The following is an 18,778-nucleotide window of genomic DNA, read 5'->3' on the forward strand; positions in this document are numbered from 1 at the left end:
TGAGTGATCTTATGATGGTTTTTGCAGCGACTGATTTGCAGATTTGGTTCTTGTGTGTTCTTTCTGTATTCTGTTCTTTCTCTTGTATTTGATTTGTTTGGTCCTCTATTTCTGTATTAAACTGGCTGTCCAAATGATACCTCATCGTTTGGTCAGCCATTGCTACCACTTTCTGATTAATGATATTATTCTTTCAAAAAAAAAACATTTGGGTAGCTAGCACCAGCTTCTCTGAGTGAGTCTATAGCCAGTTGGGCCCAATGAAAAGGGCAGGGATGATCACATCTGCACATCACAGCACCAGATATCGCCCAAGCACATAATCAGTCACTCTGGTGCAAATGCATCAAAGCACTATGGTGATGTGGACACAGTGGCTGAAGTTTCAAGCACTAAGATAAACAGTATACATGCATTCAATTAACTGCATGCCTCAGAACACTACATAGTGCAGCAAAGACCATGCACATTAGGACAAAGCCAAGCCAGTTCGCCTAGTTGGGAGCCCTTGTGTGCGACTTAGAATGTTCTTAGTTTAGCCAGAGTTCAGTAGTCGTTCTGAACAACAAATGATGGTAGCAGAAGCATGTAATGAAATAAAAGAACTGAAGCTGCAGTGACTTGAAATCCATTAATATAACACAACCATAAATACCATTTCACTCATAGCACTAGCACAATAGGACATTTTAACATGAAGCAAGCCCACCAAGAAAGATGATGAAAGCCATCGTTCTTGATGGATCTGCCTCCTTAGGTTGAAATACAACCTTGAAAGCTACAAACATGCTACCCAATACAAGGTAGATCTCAAAGAATTTACGGGGCAACCAAAGCCTACTTTTGCCTTTTCTGTATTCAATCAAAGGAATTAGTAGAATGAATGTGAACCAATTCCAAATTAAAGAACATTCTCACACAAAAGAAAGTAACAAAATTAACAAACAATTTGACAAAATTGTGGGAGAATTATTCAACAAAAGGAGGAAAACTGAAGAAATTGAAATTCTTCAATTATTCGTTTAATCAGGATTCAATGTCTGTATTGGTTAAAACAATGACATTGTTAATAATACTTTCTACTCTCAATTCATTGTACAAAACTAAATTGCAAAAAGTCTGTCTCATGATTGGAAGTTACGAGGAAATTATTTGGAGATATCGCAAAAAATTTGGAAAAACTAACTCCGCCTGAAAGATACCTGCAAAGAACCAATCCCCTGCATCAGTTGGGAACCATGGACAATTCATTTAAAATGACGGAGATTGAGGGCTGTCTTAAGGTTTGCATTTGTTGATGACAGCTTAACAAGAAAACTAGCAAACCTTCCATTTGTTTAAGAGGGGAGGGGGAAACCTCCTGAGTTTATAAACAATTTAGTTTTTGAAAGATTCCCTGAATTTCTCAAATTACATACTATCTTATTTTAAATGATACAAAACCTCTCATAGTTCACCATTTCATGAAGAAATTTTCAAATTGCTCCATACAAATGACAATGAGGAGCAGCATGGGGTTGACTATGACCCGCTAAGAAATTAAATTTTCCTAAAAGTGGCAGATAAGGAGGTTTATCAGATTCCTTATTAGAAAGAAAAATCGGAGGCTGTAGAAAGTATACCTGAAAGGATCAACTAGAACTCGTGATTGGCAATACTAGGCGGTTAGCAAATGGACTGGCATCCTCAAAGCATGTGTGCCTGTGTTGGAAACATTAGAGACAGTTTAAAACCTTTAAATAATGACAATAATGTCAAAATAATGGCTGATATTGAATAAGTCAATGATTATGGCAATTTTAAAGATTTGTTAAAGCCAGCATTATGATAGTAGATGAGTAACAGATGTTGCTGATGATGACAGTTGTGGTAGTGGCATGGTGGCCACATCGCTCAGACGATGATAGTTGATAAAAAAATGACAATGATGGCAAGAATGTTTTAAGTAATAAACAAAACCAGAGGAATGGAGTAAATGGTAATGTTGATGATCACAACATCAGTAGTACCATATGTAATGAAACCAAATGTGCACAAGTACAATGCCACTAATGGGCAACAAAGAGTGCACAAACACAAAAGCCTCTAATGGGAAAAATACAATAAGCCACAAAGGCTAGCACAAATAACTCACAAAGAATATTAGAGAGAGAAAACACAAAATATAAAAAATATTTTATATTGAAAATGCTTGAGATAAGCATACCAAAGAGAGGCAAAAGGCCTCTTTAAATAGGCCTTTACAAGGCTCTAAGAGACACTGGGAAGCCGCCGATGGCTTTAAGGGCCATTTACAAGAATGCTCATTCAAAAATGCGAAAGGGCCAAAATACAAAAATAACAGAAAAATAAAAAGTACAATGATATACCATCTGCGGTAGAAACAAAGGAATTAAAAAAGTTGGTGCTTTGCTCGGATAGAAGTGAAGCATTTGAAGTCATATGAAAAGAAGCACCCGAGTCAAGTATCCAAGAAGACACCGAGAGGTGATGAGACCACGACATCGGAAGTGGATGGGGTAGAGGAGTTGTTTTTCATAAATTGTTGGAGAGCTTCCGTAAGTTGAGTGATGGATTCTTTAATGTCTCTATCCCTCTTTGATTCTTCATTTGCTTTGAACGACTTCTCTTCAACGAAAGTCACTTTCTTCTTAAGCTTGGGACAATCGGGTTTGATATGTCCTGGCTCATTGCAAAAGTGGTATACAATTTTTGTCCCTCTACCATAGTTATTCCTTACAAAGTGAGGAGGCTTATATGTCTTTATGTTGTTCTCTGATCTAGAAACTGCATGTACTTCATCAACTTCCCTGTTCATTGAAAGACGAGTATCTTCTTGGCAAAGTTTGGCAAGTGCTTCATTAAGAGGAGGATGAGAGGTTCTATGAAGTAAAGATCCTCTACTTGCTCAAATTTGGGACGAAGGCAATGAAGAAATTGAAAGAATTGTTCTTTCTTTATTTGACATTGCTTCATCTCAATAGTTCCTCCTTCCCATTGAGCTTCAAAAAGAGCAAGTTCATCCAACAATGAGGATAAGGTACTAAAGTAATCACAAATAGACATATCGCCTTGCTTTGTAGATCTTTTTCTTGCAAGAAGAAATGCCTAGCAAGGTCCTTCATAAAAATCTAAGCTTCATTGGCTTTTCTAAATTTTGCAAGATTAGCACAAATTGAGTTCAATGTTATTCATGAACCATACCAATATCTTAGCATGTTCACTTTCTCAATCCTTCATTTTAGATTGATATTCTTGGATAGCCTTTTCCTTTTCTTCTTCATTTATAGCTCTCTCTTGACCTCCTTCCTTTTTAGTGAACTTTAATTATGGATCGGGAACCATGTTGCTCACATAGTCACAAAGTTTCTTTTCTTTGAGGTTGTTCTCCGTAGCGACCACCCACATTATATAGTTGGTTCTAGTGTTGTATCATTACTTTGGGGGAAAACGATATGATACACACTCGTATCTCGATACATGTGTGTATTGCACCTTTATCGAGTGTATTGTATAATACAGCCCCTGTATCGTACGATACATATCTTTTTTTAAATCGCATTTCATAAACTTGGTTATTTTATTTATGTTTATGTAATATACATGTAATATTATCTATGATTCTATATTAGTTGATGTTTGATGATGTCTTATATCATAGAGACATAAATGTGATTTTATGGTTGTATTTTGTGCAATTCATCATTGTTTCATGTGTTACTAATTTTTTTTTTCAAGATTTTTTTTTTTATTTAAAAAAATTATAAGAAATTTACAATACATTTACGATACAATACAATGTTACTTTGGGCCCGACCGATACAGGTAACGATCTGATACTTACACCCTTGGTTGGTTCTATTCAACTTAAATGAAAGATCGATCTTTGCATCTTTGTCAGCCATGACGAAAAAAAGAGATTTGCTTAAGGAGTACAACCTTCACAAGCACTTCAAACAATAAGGCCCAAGGGTGTAAGCACCAAGGTGCTCTGATACTATGTAATGAAACCAAATGTGCACAAGTACAATGCCACTAATGGGCTACAAAGATGCACAAACACAAAAGCCTCTACTGGGCAAAATACAATAAGCCACAAAGGCTATCACAAATAACTTACAAAGAGTATTAGAGAGAGAGAGAACACACAAAATATAAAAAATGTTTTATATTGAAAATACTTGAGACACACATACCAAAGAGAGGCAAAAGGCCTCTTTAAATAGGCCTTTACAAGGCTCTAAGAGCCGTTGGGGAGCTCCCAACGTCTATAATTATAGCCGTTGAGAAGCCCCCAATGGCTCTTAGGGCCATTTACAAGAATGCCCTTTCACAAATGTGAAAGGGCCAGAATGTAAAAATAACAGAAAAATAAAAAGTACAATGCTGCCCCTAATGGACAGCTCCAATTACATAATAAGGAAATCACAAAAATGCCCCTATAGGACATTAATAATTACAAATCATGTAAGCATAATATATATACATATAAATGTATATATATATATATACATAAACAAGTCAATATATATACATATATAAATATGTATATATTTTAACACCATCATGGCTGTAACTAGAATTTCCTAAAACAAACAAAATAATAATTATGATGTTAAAGATTGATGTTGAGGTCTCATTGAAAAACAAAAAGAAAGAAAGAAAGGACTGATGCTGAGCTGAGGGCCATACATGAAATGATTAAGAAAATGAAAAAGAAATTGATGCTGATGTCATCTCATATATGCCTTTTGAACTTTGAAGCAAGTATTTTACAAAGAAAACGTAAAGAAAAAATATCAATAATCAACCAGATTATAAATACTAGGATATAGAAAAATAAGGAAATAAAAAAGCTGTGAACTGGACAGGCCTATTAATTTTGATGTTCGAACTCTTATGACACACACAATCTGACAAGAACCACCAAGGCCAAGCCCATACCCGCTGGCACTCATGAGACAGCAAAACATGAATGTAGTCCTTTCTGAATTGACTGACTAAATTCCAACTTGGATAATTCCAATGAAGCCATTTCTATCCAAGTTGAGTACATAACAACTCACCCAATGCATCAAATGCCCTAACTTGACACAAAAAGCTTAAAACAGCATTAATGTGCTGAAACTCACTGAAACAAAAAGGTTAAGTACCAGCAACAGGACTTACCTGCGTTTCTTTCAGCAGGCCCAGTGAGAACCCCAAAATGATTAAGATAGGAATGTCCAGTGCCATGTAGCCGTAGTATGTGCGGATTGTGAATAAAGAGGCAAAGTCCAATAGCCTGTGAAATGGGAAATAAATCCAGCAAAGTGAAGCAATATATGCATCATGTCTCTTATGAAGGTTAATCACCAGAGTTTTACGGAGCACTAGACTTAGCCTCAGGAGCCTGAGTTGATAAACCATCTTGAGAAGAAGAAACATTTGTAGATTTGGGAGCTTCACTCCCTCTTACCACTCTGTTGTAAATAACCTTGAATGACTGTGATCCGTATGGTCTATTCAGCAAACTCATTGGCAACCTAAGATTCTGCTTTCTTGTTCTTCTCCCTTTTATCAAAATGTTAAAGGTACCATCCCCCTCAGTTCTGCTGTTCCTGGTATTTCTATTCTCGCTGCTTCTCTGAGATTGATCTCCTGAGATGGTGGTTTCTTCACTTGGCAGTTTACTGCATCCCTTGTCACTGTCACCAATTTCAATTCTACTTGAACCTGATTCCTCATCTTTTATCTTCTCTCCAGGTGCATCATCAGATAAAGTAATTGTACCACTTGCAACTTGCAATGAATTAGCCACAATTTTAGCTTCATCTCCAACCATTGATTCAACTGAAGGGATTGAAGTAGAAGTTTTTGAGTCATCAGATGGTACTATATTCATCTCTTCAACTGTGGGTTTGGGTGCTGGATCAATGACAGGATGTAAGATGGAGATTTCAGGTTGACAACCTGGCCATACCATTCCAGGCACAAATTCTACTGCATTTGGGTTCATATTGCACTGCCACAGATTGTTTGCATGAAAATAATTGCTGTTGACAACAAAAGTGCGACTTGGTAATGGTTGGGGTTGGGGGTAAGGAGGATACATAAAGGGCAATGGGTGTAAGATATTAGGAGATCTTGGGGATGCATATGGATGATGTGGGGAGGTGCAAATGGGTGTTATGGAAGGTACTGCAGTGGGGCTGGGATGAAGAGGTAAGCTCACAGGCCAAGGTGCTACAGGAGGCATGGTGCTTGCACCTGGATGGAGATTGATGTTCATAGCCATGACTCCATGAACAACTGCAGAAGGGTTGAATGGAGCTGCTGATGCAGACAATTTCTTGCCGTGGATCTCTGAAGCATCCCTTATTTCTGGAGCAGATGCTCCCCCTTCTATCTCGCTTTCTCTGGTTGCCAAATTGTTCTTTGCTGGATTTTCCCCTTCTTTAGGTGACGGAACACTAAAAGATTCAGCTTCTTCCACAATATTCATTTTCTTGTTCTCGTCTGCTGACAACTCACAGGTGCCGGGAACAGATTCTGCTTCTTTTATCTCTGATGACTGACCTTCTCCAACACCCATATTGCCACTGGCAGGAACTTCTCCTTCAGATACATTGACGTTTACCCTCTTATCCATCAGAATGTTGCAGGATTCAACTTCTTCAAGATCTGGAGAGACGAAATAAAAAGTATTTTGCACCTCTCCAGCCTTTAACTGGCTCTCCTCTTGCATATTTGAAGCATCCATATGAAGAGGCTCACTTATTCCTACATAATGCTGGTCTTGCTCATGGTTCTCTAAGACTACACTTCCCTCTTTTACAATCAAAGAGTTCACAGCATTATCCTCACTCGTTGCTTTTTCAACTTTGTCTTTCAGTTCTATAACAGCTGAAACTTCAGGTGACACCAGCATAAGATTCTCTGTTTCATTCTCTGTGAATACTTCTATACTTTGTCCACTCTTATCTGAAATAAAGGATTCCTGAGTCTCACTTTCACCCATTGAATCTGGATTATCAGCATTTTGTTCATTGGGATGTCCACTATGCACCCTCACAATTGCCCCTGGTGGTGCCAGTGCAACGTCCTTGTAAGAAGGAGTTTTCCCAAGGCTTGCTGTCAAGGTGGAGGTCGCAACTGCAGAGTTCTGAGGAACTGCAACATTTTGATCACTTTTAGTCATTGTTCTCAGCCCATCTATTGTTTCAGATGTCAGTTGAGTTCCAGTTACTGGATTGGACACCTCACTGCCAATTCTTGTAACACCAGCAATATCAACATTAGCAGATGAAGGTGTTGTCTTAACCCGGTACGTTACAGACTTTACTATTTTTCGACTGAATATGTCGGCAGGAGAGGTGCCTTTGGTTGATTGATTCTCCATATTACTACCAGAAGTAACAGTTTGCTTTTTCAACATATAATAGTGACTGTTGGGATAGGAATTTCTTGATCTGGGTTGTAGTGTTTCTGTACCACCTGGTTCCTTCTTCTGATACACAGAGAGCTTTCCAACATTTGGTTGCTTCTGTCGGGTTTTTTGCCCAGTGAGGGTGGCAGATCTTGGCCTTTGAACAGCTTGCCATCCATCTTCTCCCTCAGCATCGACAACAGGGGATGCATTTCCCCCGACACCATACATCTCGGTGAAGGTTTCTTCTGCAGGAGGTTTAGACTGCAACTGCATAGCACTGACCAAGTTATCTGATTCACCAACATCAGTTTCACTAGGCCTTGTATCTTCCTCAGGGATATCCACTGAATCTTTCAAAGATTCTTCAGAGCTTGCTCTGACATAATTTTGGTTTGGTTTTCCTTTAACCTGAAATGAGGAATTCAATTTCAATTGCTTGTACTACTATTGTTCTTGGCTAGTTAACTCAAGAAAGGATTTCCTCATATTGTGTTTCTTTATTGATGTTAAAAAATAAGGCAAATATCTATGAATAGATAAAACCCCTTTTAAATATATGCATGAAAAGCTTCTGACATCTCAGAACTGACAAAGCCCCTGTTTGGTAGATGATACTGACACACCTGAAATGCTTCCTTTCCAGCATGACAATAATCTTTCATTTCAATTTCTTTTATAAAAAAATGCTAGTTACATATGACACTTCAAATGGAGAGAAAGGAAGTGTTTGAGAACAAATTTTGGGTTTTCTTGCCTACGTTTGAAATGAACTGAACCTTTCTGAGCATCACTATGATTTGACTAGGTCAAAGTGGAGAACAAAGTCCGAACTATAAACTTGATAGAGTTATGCAAATTAATGCTGAAGTCATACCAAAAAAGCTCAAGCTTGGAACTACTTGAACATACCTTTGTACCGATACCTCTTCTCTTGCCACCCTCAGCATCTCTTCCCTTAAGATCATGGTTGGGATTTATGTAGTCAAGCAAATCTGACACACTGCCACAAAAGAGGGAAAAACAGAACAAACTCATCAAAAAAATGAAGTGAGCAACAATATGCACTTCCCTCACAGTGATGATATTTAAGGAAATGATACCACCCAGGTGTGTTTGTGCACTTCATATCACTAAAAAACATGTTTGCCATAGGATTTTTTTAGAGGATTCTTTTTAGTATAGTTCTGTGGCATCTCTCAGTTGCCAATACTCCTAGAAATAATATATCAGCCGGCATATCTAGTTGCTACATTTTATAAGAGAAACTAGCATGTGAACAATCTCTAAATTCTTCACGACTGGGCAGTTTCTGTTACTACTCTATTTGACTACCTCAGGTGGCCTTTACTGGCAATGGATGCATCAGGCTTCCGAGTTCCATTTCGAGCAGCTTCTTGCTGCTCAAAAGCCTTAGATTCAAAATACTCAAGCCAAGCAGCAGCATCCTGCAGTATTCAACAATCAGTTTATATATTTAAGACAACTGACAGCTGATTCTGAGTTACCCACAAACAAGTACCTGAGTACGCAGGTCGTCAGGACCTAGTTTGGCCCTAAGAATCTGCAATGTCGTCTGCTCATGTTGAACACTCAGAGGATATGCTTCCATTAAGGACAGAGCAATGGCAATAGCATGGTAGCTTGCAGCAGTCTGTAGAAACATTAGGAAAAATAAGATTGCTTATGCCTCAAAGTAAGGAACCAATTAAATTTGATAAATAAGAGAGACTCATGAAAAGCAATGAATCCTAAAAACTTAGAAAGCCAAACCATAATTAGCAACTTCCACATGGAAATGCACAACAGTAATCCACCTAAAATGTGTCGGCACAGTGAAAGGTTGAGATACACAGCCACTCGAAAACAGGCCACAACAATTTAAATTCATGGAAAGAAAATCAGCATTCAAGAAAAAACATGGCTTTTCTTCTTGGAGAGAGGGAGAGAGAAATTTCATGTCAATTTGAGGAGGACTAAGATAGGTTTTATATGAACTCTATCTGATTTGCAAAGAATATGTGTAGCTATACTGCAGTATCTGAAACTGAGTTTGGGACACATTAGACCAACTTCTGTGACAGTCCTACCTTACTCTGGAGCAAGTAAAATGCCCTCAAACACCACGTCATATGCATGTCTAATATTTGTTCCAAGACAATAGAAAAGAAAAAAATTAAAACAAATTGATCCAAGTGTAAAAGGAACCTGAATATGATCTGGACCAAGCAACTTTTGGTTACATTTGAGGGCCTTGTGCAAATATCGAAGTGCCACATGTACATTTCCTAAGCCCTCCTCCATCATAGCAACATTGATATATGTAGCAGCCGTGTTTGGATGAGATGGCCCACATGTAAGATGTAATAGATATAATGCACGCTTCACATACCTGATTGACCCAGGAGATAATATGAGAGAGAAAGAGAGAGCACTTTTATTGAAAAATATAGAGTTTTGAGATAAAGAGGTAGTAGTGAATCAACAATGCCAAGTGCAAGAAGAAGCCTTGATCTACCAAGAATTTGCAGCTAAAAGCACTAGGTATGATGTTTAATAAGCAATAAACAATTTGAAGAACATGTAGCACCGAATATTCTGTGCTAGGATAATTTGGTCAGCCATATATTGTACACAAGGACCAAAATAATCTGCATGCACATACATATTCACATAGATAAATATATCAATCACACACACATTCATTTATTTTTGTTTACATATTTTATGTTATATTTATTTATAACAAAGTAGACACAACACACACATACATACACACACAGGCACACACAACATACATATATATAGCCATTTTTTCTGCCAATACATCTACTAATTTATACATAACAAAGTGGATTGTTCTTAGTAACATGAATGCTTCTTGTAAAATAAAAAGAAAAGAACTTGCAGCAAATGCATATTAAACAAAGCTATAAAAGAGTATTTGTACTTCAATGCCAGTTCTGTGTGTTGTAGGCGATAATAGAATACTGCAAGGTCCCCATAACTCTTCATAGTATCTGGATGGTCAAGGCCAAGCTCTCTCTCATTAATATCCAAAGCTTTTTGCTGATATATGGTCGCCTGTGAAGTTCAACAAAATTAAAAAAAGACCATTTACAACTAAATTGCAAACTCCCTTGATTTTCACATTGACAAAGCATTGCAAGAAAGAATCATGAATGGAAAACATAAAATTAGATGAGAAGAAACAATGTGCAGAATTGAAACAGTAGTCTAGAATAAGAATTGTGTAATCTTCTGAGAATAAGTTCAGTTTACATTAAACCTTTGAAGACAATGACACTGTTACTGTTTTAGTAACTCATACAGGTTAGTTCATAAAGATATCATTTCCATGTTTCCAAAGATTGTATGCCATATGATACAAAGGGGTACAATGACTCGTTCATCATATTCTTTTATATCATGGCCTGATTGAGCCAATAGACAAGCAACCATCTGGTCTTCTGAGAGACCAGAATATTGGCAGTCTAAATAGTTTTATAGTTGTTAATAACAAGGTTGTCCGTATCCTACAATATGGCTAGACACGTATCATTACTTTTTTATCTAAAGATATGATACACACTCATATCACGTTATGAGTGTGTATCGTACCTATATCGGGTGTATCGAATGATACACCCCTGTATTGACCCGTATCATACGATACAGGTCTAGCGCACTTTAAAAGAACCGAAAATAGGTCTTTTTCGTTTTGGGTTTAAAAGCCCTCTTAAGGGCTGACTTCTACACATGTGTAAAGGTTCTTGGAAGGAGACCCACACACCCTAGGTTCCGTAAGATCGATTTAGAGGCCAATTTTTGGGCAAGGGAGAAAGCTTTTGCAATTTTCTCAAGTAAAAGTGCATTTTCACCCATTTTTTCATTCAAGAAAATGAGTTAAGTAAAAAATCTCTATTATTTGACTGTTATTGAGTGTTTTTGAGGAAAGATAGAAGGAAGATCCGGCATGGTAATGGTGCACTCAAGTAGCAAGTGAAAATCAATTAAGAATCAAATGCAACTATTGCCAAAATAGTTTTTCGAGTAGTATCTCTTGGTTGAAGCATCATTTAACCGGAACACATCATAATGTGCAAGCATGCCCATCAAGAAAATTGTTGGATGCCATAAAATGGCAATGCCAATAATTACTTGATGATCTGAGAGAAAAACGACAAGAAAGAGAGATGAATGAGGTATGCGGAGTCTTGAGAGGATGCATATTACGAAGATGAGCTCCCTACTTCTGATCCTACAACCCATAGCATAGGATCAGAAGTAAGAAGTTCTGCAACGAAGAGAAAATGTGTGGCTGGTGCGAGTAGTAGTGTCGCAGACACAAAAAGAAGAGCAAGAGAAAGAAGAGGAGCAAGAGGAAGTTATTTAAGAGGAGGACCAGGAAGTAGAGCTAGAGGCTCTATTAAGAGCTTTTTCCCGCCTATGATTGCTCCTGGGGCACAACACGACATTCGTACTGCTATGACTCCTTAACATTAAATCGAGCAGGCGGATGTTATAGTTGAGAGATGGTTCTATGATGCCTGCATTCCTTTCAATGCAACAAATTGCTTTCATTTTTAAACCATGGCAGACGCCATAACTAGTATCGGGTATGGATACAAGATGTCTTCGTATGATGCTTTAAGAAGAAAGATTTTAGATGCTAACGTGAATGGAGTGAAAGCTTATTGTGATAAGATGAGGTAGTTATAGGGAGACTGGGTGTAGCATCATGGCAGATGGGTAGACAGATAAAAAGTTTAGGACCTTGATAAATTTTCTTGTCTATTGCCTCAAAAGAACCATGTTTTTAAAATCAATTGATTTGTATGATATGCCAAAGACAACTGATGTACTGTTGATGGTTTTTGACCAAGTTGTGGAAGAGGTTCAACATCAAAACATTGTACAATTCATTACTGATAATGCAGTAAATTATAAGGCAATAAGTAAATAATTGGCCAAAAAAATTTGGTTATTCTTTTGGACCCCGTGTGCTGCCCATTGCATAGACCTCATGCTTGAGGACATTGGCAGCATAGATGAGGTACATCAGACAATTAAATGATGCCAAAAAATTACTAAATTTATTTACAATCATGCATGGGTTTTGAACCTAACGAGAAAGTGCACTAGTGGTGTTGAGTTGATTCGTAGTGCAATTACTAGATTTGCTATAATTTTTTTTTATAGTGTGAAGTTTAGTAAAGAATAAAGTTGCACTAAAAAAATGTTTTCTTTAGATGAGTGGAATGCATATCCCCATGCACAAAAAATAAAGCCTAGAGAAATTGTAGATATTATATTAAGAAGTAGATTCTGGGATTCATGCGTGAAGTTATTGAGAATAATTATATCTTTGGTGAAGGTGCTTTGATTGGTTGACAGTGAAGACAAACTAGCTATGGGTTATCTTTATGAGGTCATGGATAAGGCAAAAGAGGCCATTAAAAATAATTTGAAAGAGAAGAAAAAAGTCTACATACCTACATGGAACATCATTGGTCATAGGTGAACTGGGCAACTTTATTAACCTCTTCATGCTGCAGCATACTATTTAAATCCTGCATTTAGATACTCCCTTACTTTTAAAATACACATGAAAGTCAACAAGAGACTTTTGGATTGCATCGAAAGGTTGAACCCTAATTATAGGGTTCAAGATCAAATTCATAAGGAAATGAAAACTTATGATAATGCATTGTATGATATGGGGAGACCTACAGCAGTGCGAAATTGTGCCACAATGTGTCCAGATAATTTATTTTGTCTATTTACATTTAAATTTTAGATTGTTATTTAGTTATGCTATTTTGTATGATTGCATATTTGTTATTTATTTTAAACTGTTTTTTTTCAAACTTATGGTGGGCCAGGTTTGAAAGTGATGTTCCAAATCTGAGAGCTTTTGTCATTCACATTATAAGTTAAATATGTAGTGCAAGTGGATGCGATAGAAACTGGAGTGTCTTCGAGCAAATTCATACCAAAAGAAGAAATAGATTGGAGCACAAAAGGCTCAATGACCTCGTCTGTTAAAATATGTATATATATATATACATATACTTATATATATACATTCGTATATATATATAAGTATATATATACATATATGTATATATATACAGTTTCCCTTTTAATTGAAATACCCGATAGGGGTATTCTTGTAAAACCACAATGTAATCTTTTCTTTTTGCTTTTTTGCTTTTTTGCTTTTTTCTCTTTTTTCTTTTTCCTTTTTCCCTTTTTATTTTCTTCTTTTTGTAAGACCACAAGGGCCCCACACTTGTAGTCGTTGGGGCCCCAACGGTCAGATTTATGACCGTTGGGGCTCCCAACGACTACAAGGGAGCCCCTTGTGGTCCCCTCCTTTAGACTCCCTCCTCTATAAATAGAGGAGGTATTCTCCTCTTGTAAGCATTGGGTTTTCACCCTTCTCTTCCCTTCTTCAATAAATCCAACTTATGACTTTAAGTCATTTTCTACTATTGAGAGTTTTGTGTGTACACTTTTAGTGTTTGTGTTCTTGGCTCTTGAGGTCACTCTTAAAGAGTGCTTTTTACTTCATTGGTGCTTCCGCCTCTTTTCATTACATGGTATCAGAGCTCGGTTGGTGATTGGGCTTCTCTTTATTATCTTGGAACGTGTGCCTCTCAATTTTTAAGAAGAAAGGAAGGATATTTGGTGCCGATGGAACGTGATTCTAAAGTGGAGCTTTCTTTTAAGCTAAATGGGTCAAACTATCTCATGTGGGCCTCTGCGATGGAAAATCATCTAAGAGGTAAGAAACTTTGGGGGTTTGTTATGGGAACTACTCCCGAACCCTCTTTTGTTCTCACTAAATTTGAAAATGAGGTTGAAAAAGCTTTAGATGGCGATGAGCGCATCAAAGCTATCAATGAACATCAATCCAAAGTTGAGGATTGGGAAAGTAACCATGCCAAAATTTTGGCATGGTTTATGAACAATGTTGACCTTAAAAATTGTGCTAATATTGCCAAATTTAGAAGGGCCAATGAGGCATGGTTTTTCCTTAAGGGTATGTATACCCAAAAGGATCTTGCTCGACAATTTTTTTGTCAAGAAAAAATTCGTTCCACCAAACAAATGGATATGAGTGTCCGGGACTATTTTAGCTCTCTAACCCCTCTTTGGGATGAACCTGTTCTTCTTGAGCCTAAATGGGTGGCTCCGGAAGATATTGAATTAAGAAGAGAACAAATTGAAAAGGAGCACTTCTTTCAATTTCTTCATGGTCTTCGCCCGGAATTTGAACAAGTTAGGGCATCTATTCTCCATAGAAGCAAAGCCCTACCTATTGAAGACGCCCTAGCCAAAATATGCCAAGAGGAAACTCGACTTGGCTTAAGCATTAAGAATGATGAAGTTTTGGCCGTTACTAGGCCCGGATCAAATGTCAAAGCCTATAGACCTCCTCACTTTAACAAAATAGTAATGGGCCTAGAAAGGGAATAATATGTCATTATTGTAATGAACTGGGACACATTAGACCGGTTTGTCCCAAACTTAAAGGAAAGGTAGTCGCGGTTGGAGAAAATTCTCCAAAGAAGGAAGAAGAAAGTGCCAAAGAGGGAGATATCAAAGAGACTCTTAATCATATCTCTGAAGTTATCCAACATCTTCTCAAGACTTCTTCCTCAACATCCGGAGCCGCCATCGCCTATTCTTCATCACCTCCAGGTATGTGGATACTAGACTCCGGTGCTTCCTTTCATATGACATCTCATAAAAACTCTCTTTCAAATGTTTTTTCCGAACCCATATCTTTTTATGTTTCAACGGCCGATGGAACATCATTGAAAATTGAAAGTATTGGAACGCTTGATTTTAAAAATTCTTAAAAAAATTTCGTTCCTAAAGTAAGAATCGTTCCAAAAATTAATTTAAATCTTTTTTCCGTTTCTTAAATCACCGATCATGGATGTCAAGTCTCTTTCTCACCTAAAGATTGCACCGTGCAGGATCTCCAGTCAGGGAAGCTGATTGGGCAAGGCCATAGAAGGGTTTATCTCTATTTTATGGACTTTTTGACTCTTCCATCTAAGTCATCTTGAAATCTTGTAAAAAACAAAAGTATTGGAATTTGGCATGAGAGACTTGGTCATCCAAATTTTGTAAAAATGTCTCTTTTTCCGTTTTTGAACAATACTTGTAAAGACAATCACATGACTTGTAAAGATTGCATTTTTGGGAAATCTAAAGCTACTCCATTTCCTCAAAGAAGTTACTTTACCACTCGGCCATTTGAACTTGTTCATTCCGATGTGTGGGGACCTTCCCCTATTTTGTCTAAAGGAGGATTTTCGTATTATGTGGTCTTTATTGATGACTTCACTCGATTCATGTGGATTTACTTCCTAACTCGCAAATCCAAAGTTTTCTCCTTCTTTAAAGAATTCCATGCAATGGTTAAAAATCAATTTTTGGGAAATCTATCTATTCTTAAGTCCGATTCGGGAGGCGAATATATGTCCAATGATTTTCAAAGCTATTTAAAAGAAAATGGAATTTGTCATCAACGTTCTTGTCCCAACACTCCGCAACAAAATGGTCTTGCGGAAAGAAAGCATAGACACATAATAGAAACCACAAGAACGTTATTAATTTCAAAAAATATCCCAAAATCCTTTTGGGCCGAAGCGGTTCTAACCTCAACGTATCTTATCAATAGAACCCCTTCATCCTCTTTGAAAAATCTTTCTCCATTTGAAAAACTTTACAATATGTCTCCCGATTATAAAAGACTAAGGATTTTTTTATGTAAATGCTTTGTTCTAACTCACAAAAATGATAAACTTTCTCCTAGGGCTATTGAATGTATTTTCTTGGGATATGGCGAAAAACAAAAAGGTTATCGATGTTTTGACATACTAAAAAGCAAACTTTATATCTCAAAAGATGTCACATTTCTAGAAGAAGAAAATGGTTTTTCGCACCAACCAAATGAAAATATTGATTATTCCTTTTTATTTGACTTATTGCCTCAAGAAAACATCATAGATTATTGATCCTAGTGAACCCCTTGGTGAAGATCATTCTGATCATCCAAATGATGATCAAAACTTAGAAGAAAATGTTTCAAGACAAATACAAGTCTACTCTAGAAGGAATGAAAGAAATCCTCCTTGTGCCCTTGAAAAATTCTCTCAAAGTGAGTCAATCGAAGAAACCTCTCAAAGAAAATCAAATCGGATCTCCAAAATACCCAATAGATTTGTTTCTTATGATTCTTTTTCTCCTAACTTTCGAGCATGCCTACTTGCTCTTCACTCTTTTCATGAACCATCTCATTACAATGATGCTAAACAATATGTTCATTGGAATGAAGCTATGGAACTAGAACTTAATGCTCTTAAAAGGGTGCAAACTTGGAAAGTCATTGATCCTCCCAATGGCAAGAAACTCATTGGATGTAGATGGGTTTTTAAAGTAAAAACTAAGAGTGATGGTTCATTGGAAAGATATAAGGCTAGGTTGGTAGCCAAAAGATATGCCCAAGAGTATGGGATAGATTATGATGAAACTTTTGCCCCAGTTGCTCGAATGACTAGTGTCCGAGCTCTTATTTCTATAGCCTCTATTAAAAAATGACCAATCTTTCAACTTGATGTCAAAAATGCCTTTTTGAATGGTAATTTAAATGAAAAAGTTTATATGGAACCGCCTCCAGGTATGAATTTAAATGGAAAAAATTTGAAATTAAAAAAGGCTTTATATGGACTTAAGCAAGCTTCTAAAGCTTGGTATGATAGGTTTAGTAATGTATTAATCAATTTAGGATTTTCTTCTTGCTATACTGACACTGCTCTTTTTGTTAAAAGGACAGGTGACTTCATTATTATGCTTCTGTTGTATGTTGATGATATGATCATCACTGGGAATGACAAAAAGGGAGTAAATGATGTAAAGTCTATGTTAAAAGAAACTTTTGATATGTCTGATCTTGGATATTTGAGATATTTTTTAGGAATTGAAGTGGCTTATTCCACGCGAGGATACATCCTATCAAAAATGAAATTAGCTGCAGAAATTTGTACCAAATCAGGAATATTTGATGAAAAGAAAGTTGAGACTCCCGAAGTTATTAATGCGAAACTGAGACTTGAAGATGGTGTTCTTCTTGAGGATCCAACCCCCTACCGTCAATTAATCGGATCTCTCACCTATCTATCCATCACACGTCCAGATATAGCTCATGTGGTTCATGCAGCAAGCCAGTTTCAGCATGCACCTACTTCGGTTCATATGGCGGCCGTAATGAGAATTGTGCGATACATCAAAAATACTATATCCAAGGGACTCTTCTTATCCTCTTCCTCATCTCTTGACTTAACTGCTTTTACTGATGCTGACTGGGGAAGAAATCCCAATGATCGTATCTCAATAACGGGTCTTTGTATTTTTTTAGGTGAATCCCTCATTTCGTGGAGATGCAAGAAGCAGTAGAAGGTTTCACTGTCATCCACTGAAGCTGAATATCGAGCCATGGCAATGACAACTATGGAAATCGTATGGCTCAGGAGTCTCCTTGGTGACATGGGCGTCCCCATTTCCACTCCCACCAAGCTCTGCTGTGATAACAAAAGTGCGATATACATTGTCAGCAATCACACTTTTCATGAGCGGACCAAGCATATCGAAATTGATTGTCATTATGTTCGAGACGAATATCTCAGAGGGACCATCTCATTACCATATGTGACTTCAGAGTATCAACTAGCTGACTTCTTCACCAAGGCGCTCCCAACTCCACGATTTATGTTTCTTCTTAGCAAACTTTCGGTCTTCTCCCCGTAAAGTTTGAGGGGGCGTGTTAAAATATGTAATATATATATATATATATATATATATATATATATATATATATATATATATATATATACATATACTTATATATATACATTCGTATATATATAAGTATATATATACATATATGTATATATATACAGTTTCCCTTTTAATTGAAATACCCGATAGGGGTATTCTTGTAAAACCACAATGTAATCTTTTCTTTTTGCTTTTTTACTTTTTTGCTTTTTTCTCTTTTTGCTTTTTCCTTTTTCCCTTTTTATTTTCTTCTTTTTGTAAGACCACAAGGGCCCCACACTTGTAGTCGTTGGGGCCCCAACGGTCAAATTTATGACCGTTGGGGCTCCCAACGACTACAAGGGAGCCCCTTGTGGTCCCCTCCTTTAGACTCCCTCCTCTATAAATAGATGAGGTATTCTCCTCTTGTAAGCATGGGGTTTTCACCCTTCTCTTCCCTTCTTCAATAAATCCAACTTATGACTTTAAGTCATTTTCTACTTTTGAGAGTTTTGTGTGTACGCTTTTAGTGTT

The 18,778-nt window shown here is 37.0% G+C and overlaps 1 protein-coding gene across 5 annotated transcripts in view; it reads right to left on the reverse strand.

The window, feature by feature from the left end:
• Window positions 1-983: 983 nt before the first annotated feature.
• LOC149843450 (protein REDUCED CHLOROPLAST COVERAGE 1-like) overlaps window positions 984-18,778 on the reverse strand; it is a 40,093-nt gene continuing 22,298 nt past the window's right edge. For all 5 annotated transcript variants that reach the window (XM_089999810.1, XM_089999809.1, XM_089999808.1 and 2 more), the window contains 8 exons: window positions 10,359-10,492; window positions 9,617-9,800; window positions 8,931-9,062; window positions 8,744-8,856; window positions 8,321-8,411; window positions 5,170-7,819; window positions 1,623-1,701; window positions 984-1,202 (listed from right to left, as the gene is read on the reverse strand). In XM_089999810.1, the coding sequence (XP_089855936.1) occupies window positions 5,363-7,819; window positions 8,321-8,411; window positions 8,744-8,856; window positions 8,931-9,062; window positions 9,617-9,800; window positions 10,359-10,492 (3,111 nt within the window). In that variant the 3' untranslated portion in view covers window positions 984-1,202; window positions 1,623-1,701; window positions 5,170-5,362. The remainder of the gene's footprint in view (window positions 1,203-1,622; window positions 1,702-5,169; window positions 7,820-8,320; window positions 8,412-8,743; window positions 8,857-8,930; window positions 9,063-9,616; window positions 9,801-10,358; window positions 10,493-18,778) is intronic.

This window comes from Nuphar pumila, chromosome 3, assembly GCF_984573655.1.
Source record: "Nuphar pumila chromosome 3, dmNupPumi1.hap1.1, whole genome shotgun sequence".
In the NCBI taxonomy this organism is placed as follows: Eukaryota; Viridiplantae; Streptophyta; class Magnoliopsida; order Nymphaeales; family Nymphaeaceae; genus Nuphar; species Nuphar pumila.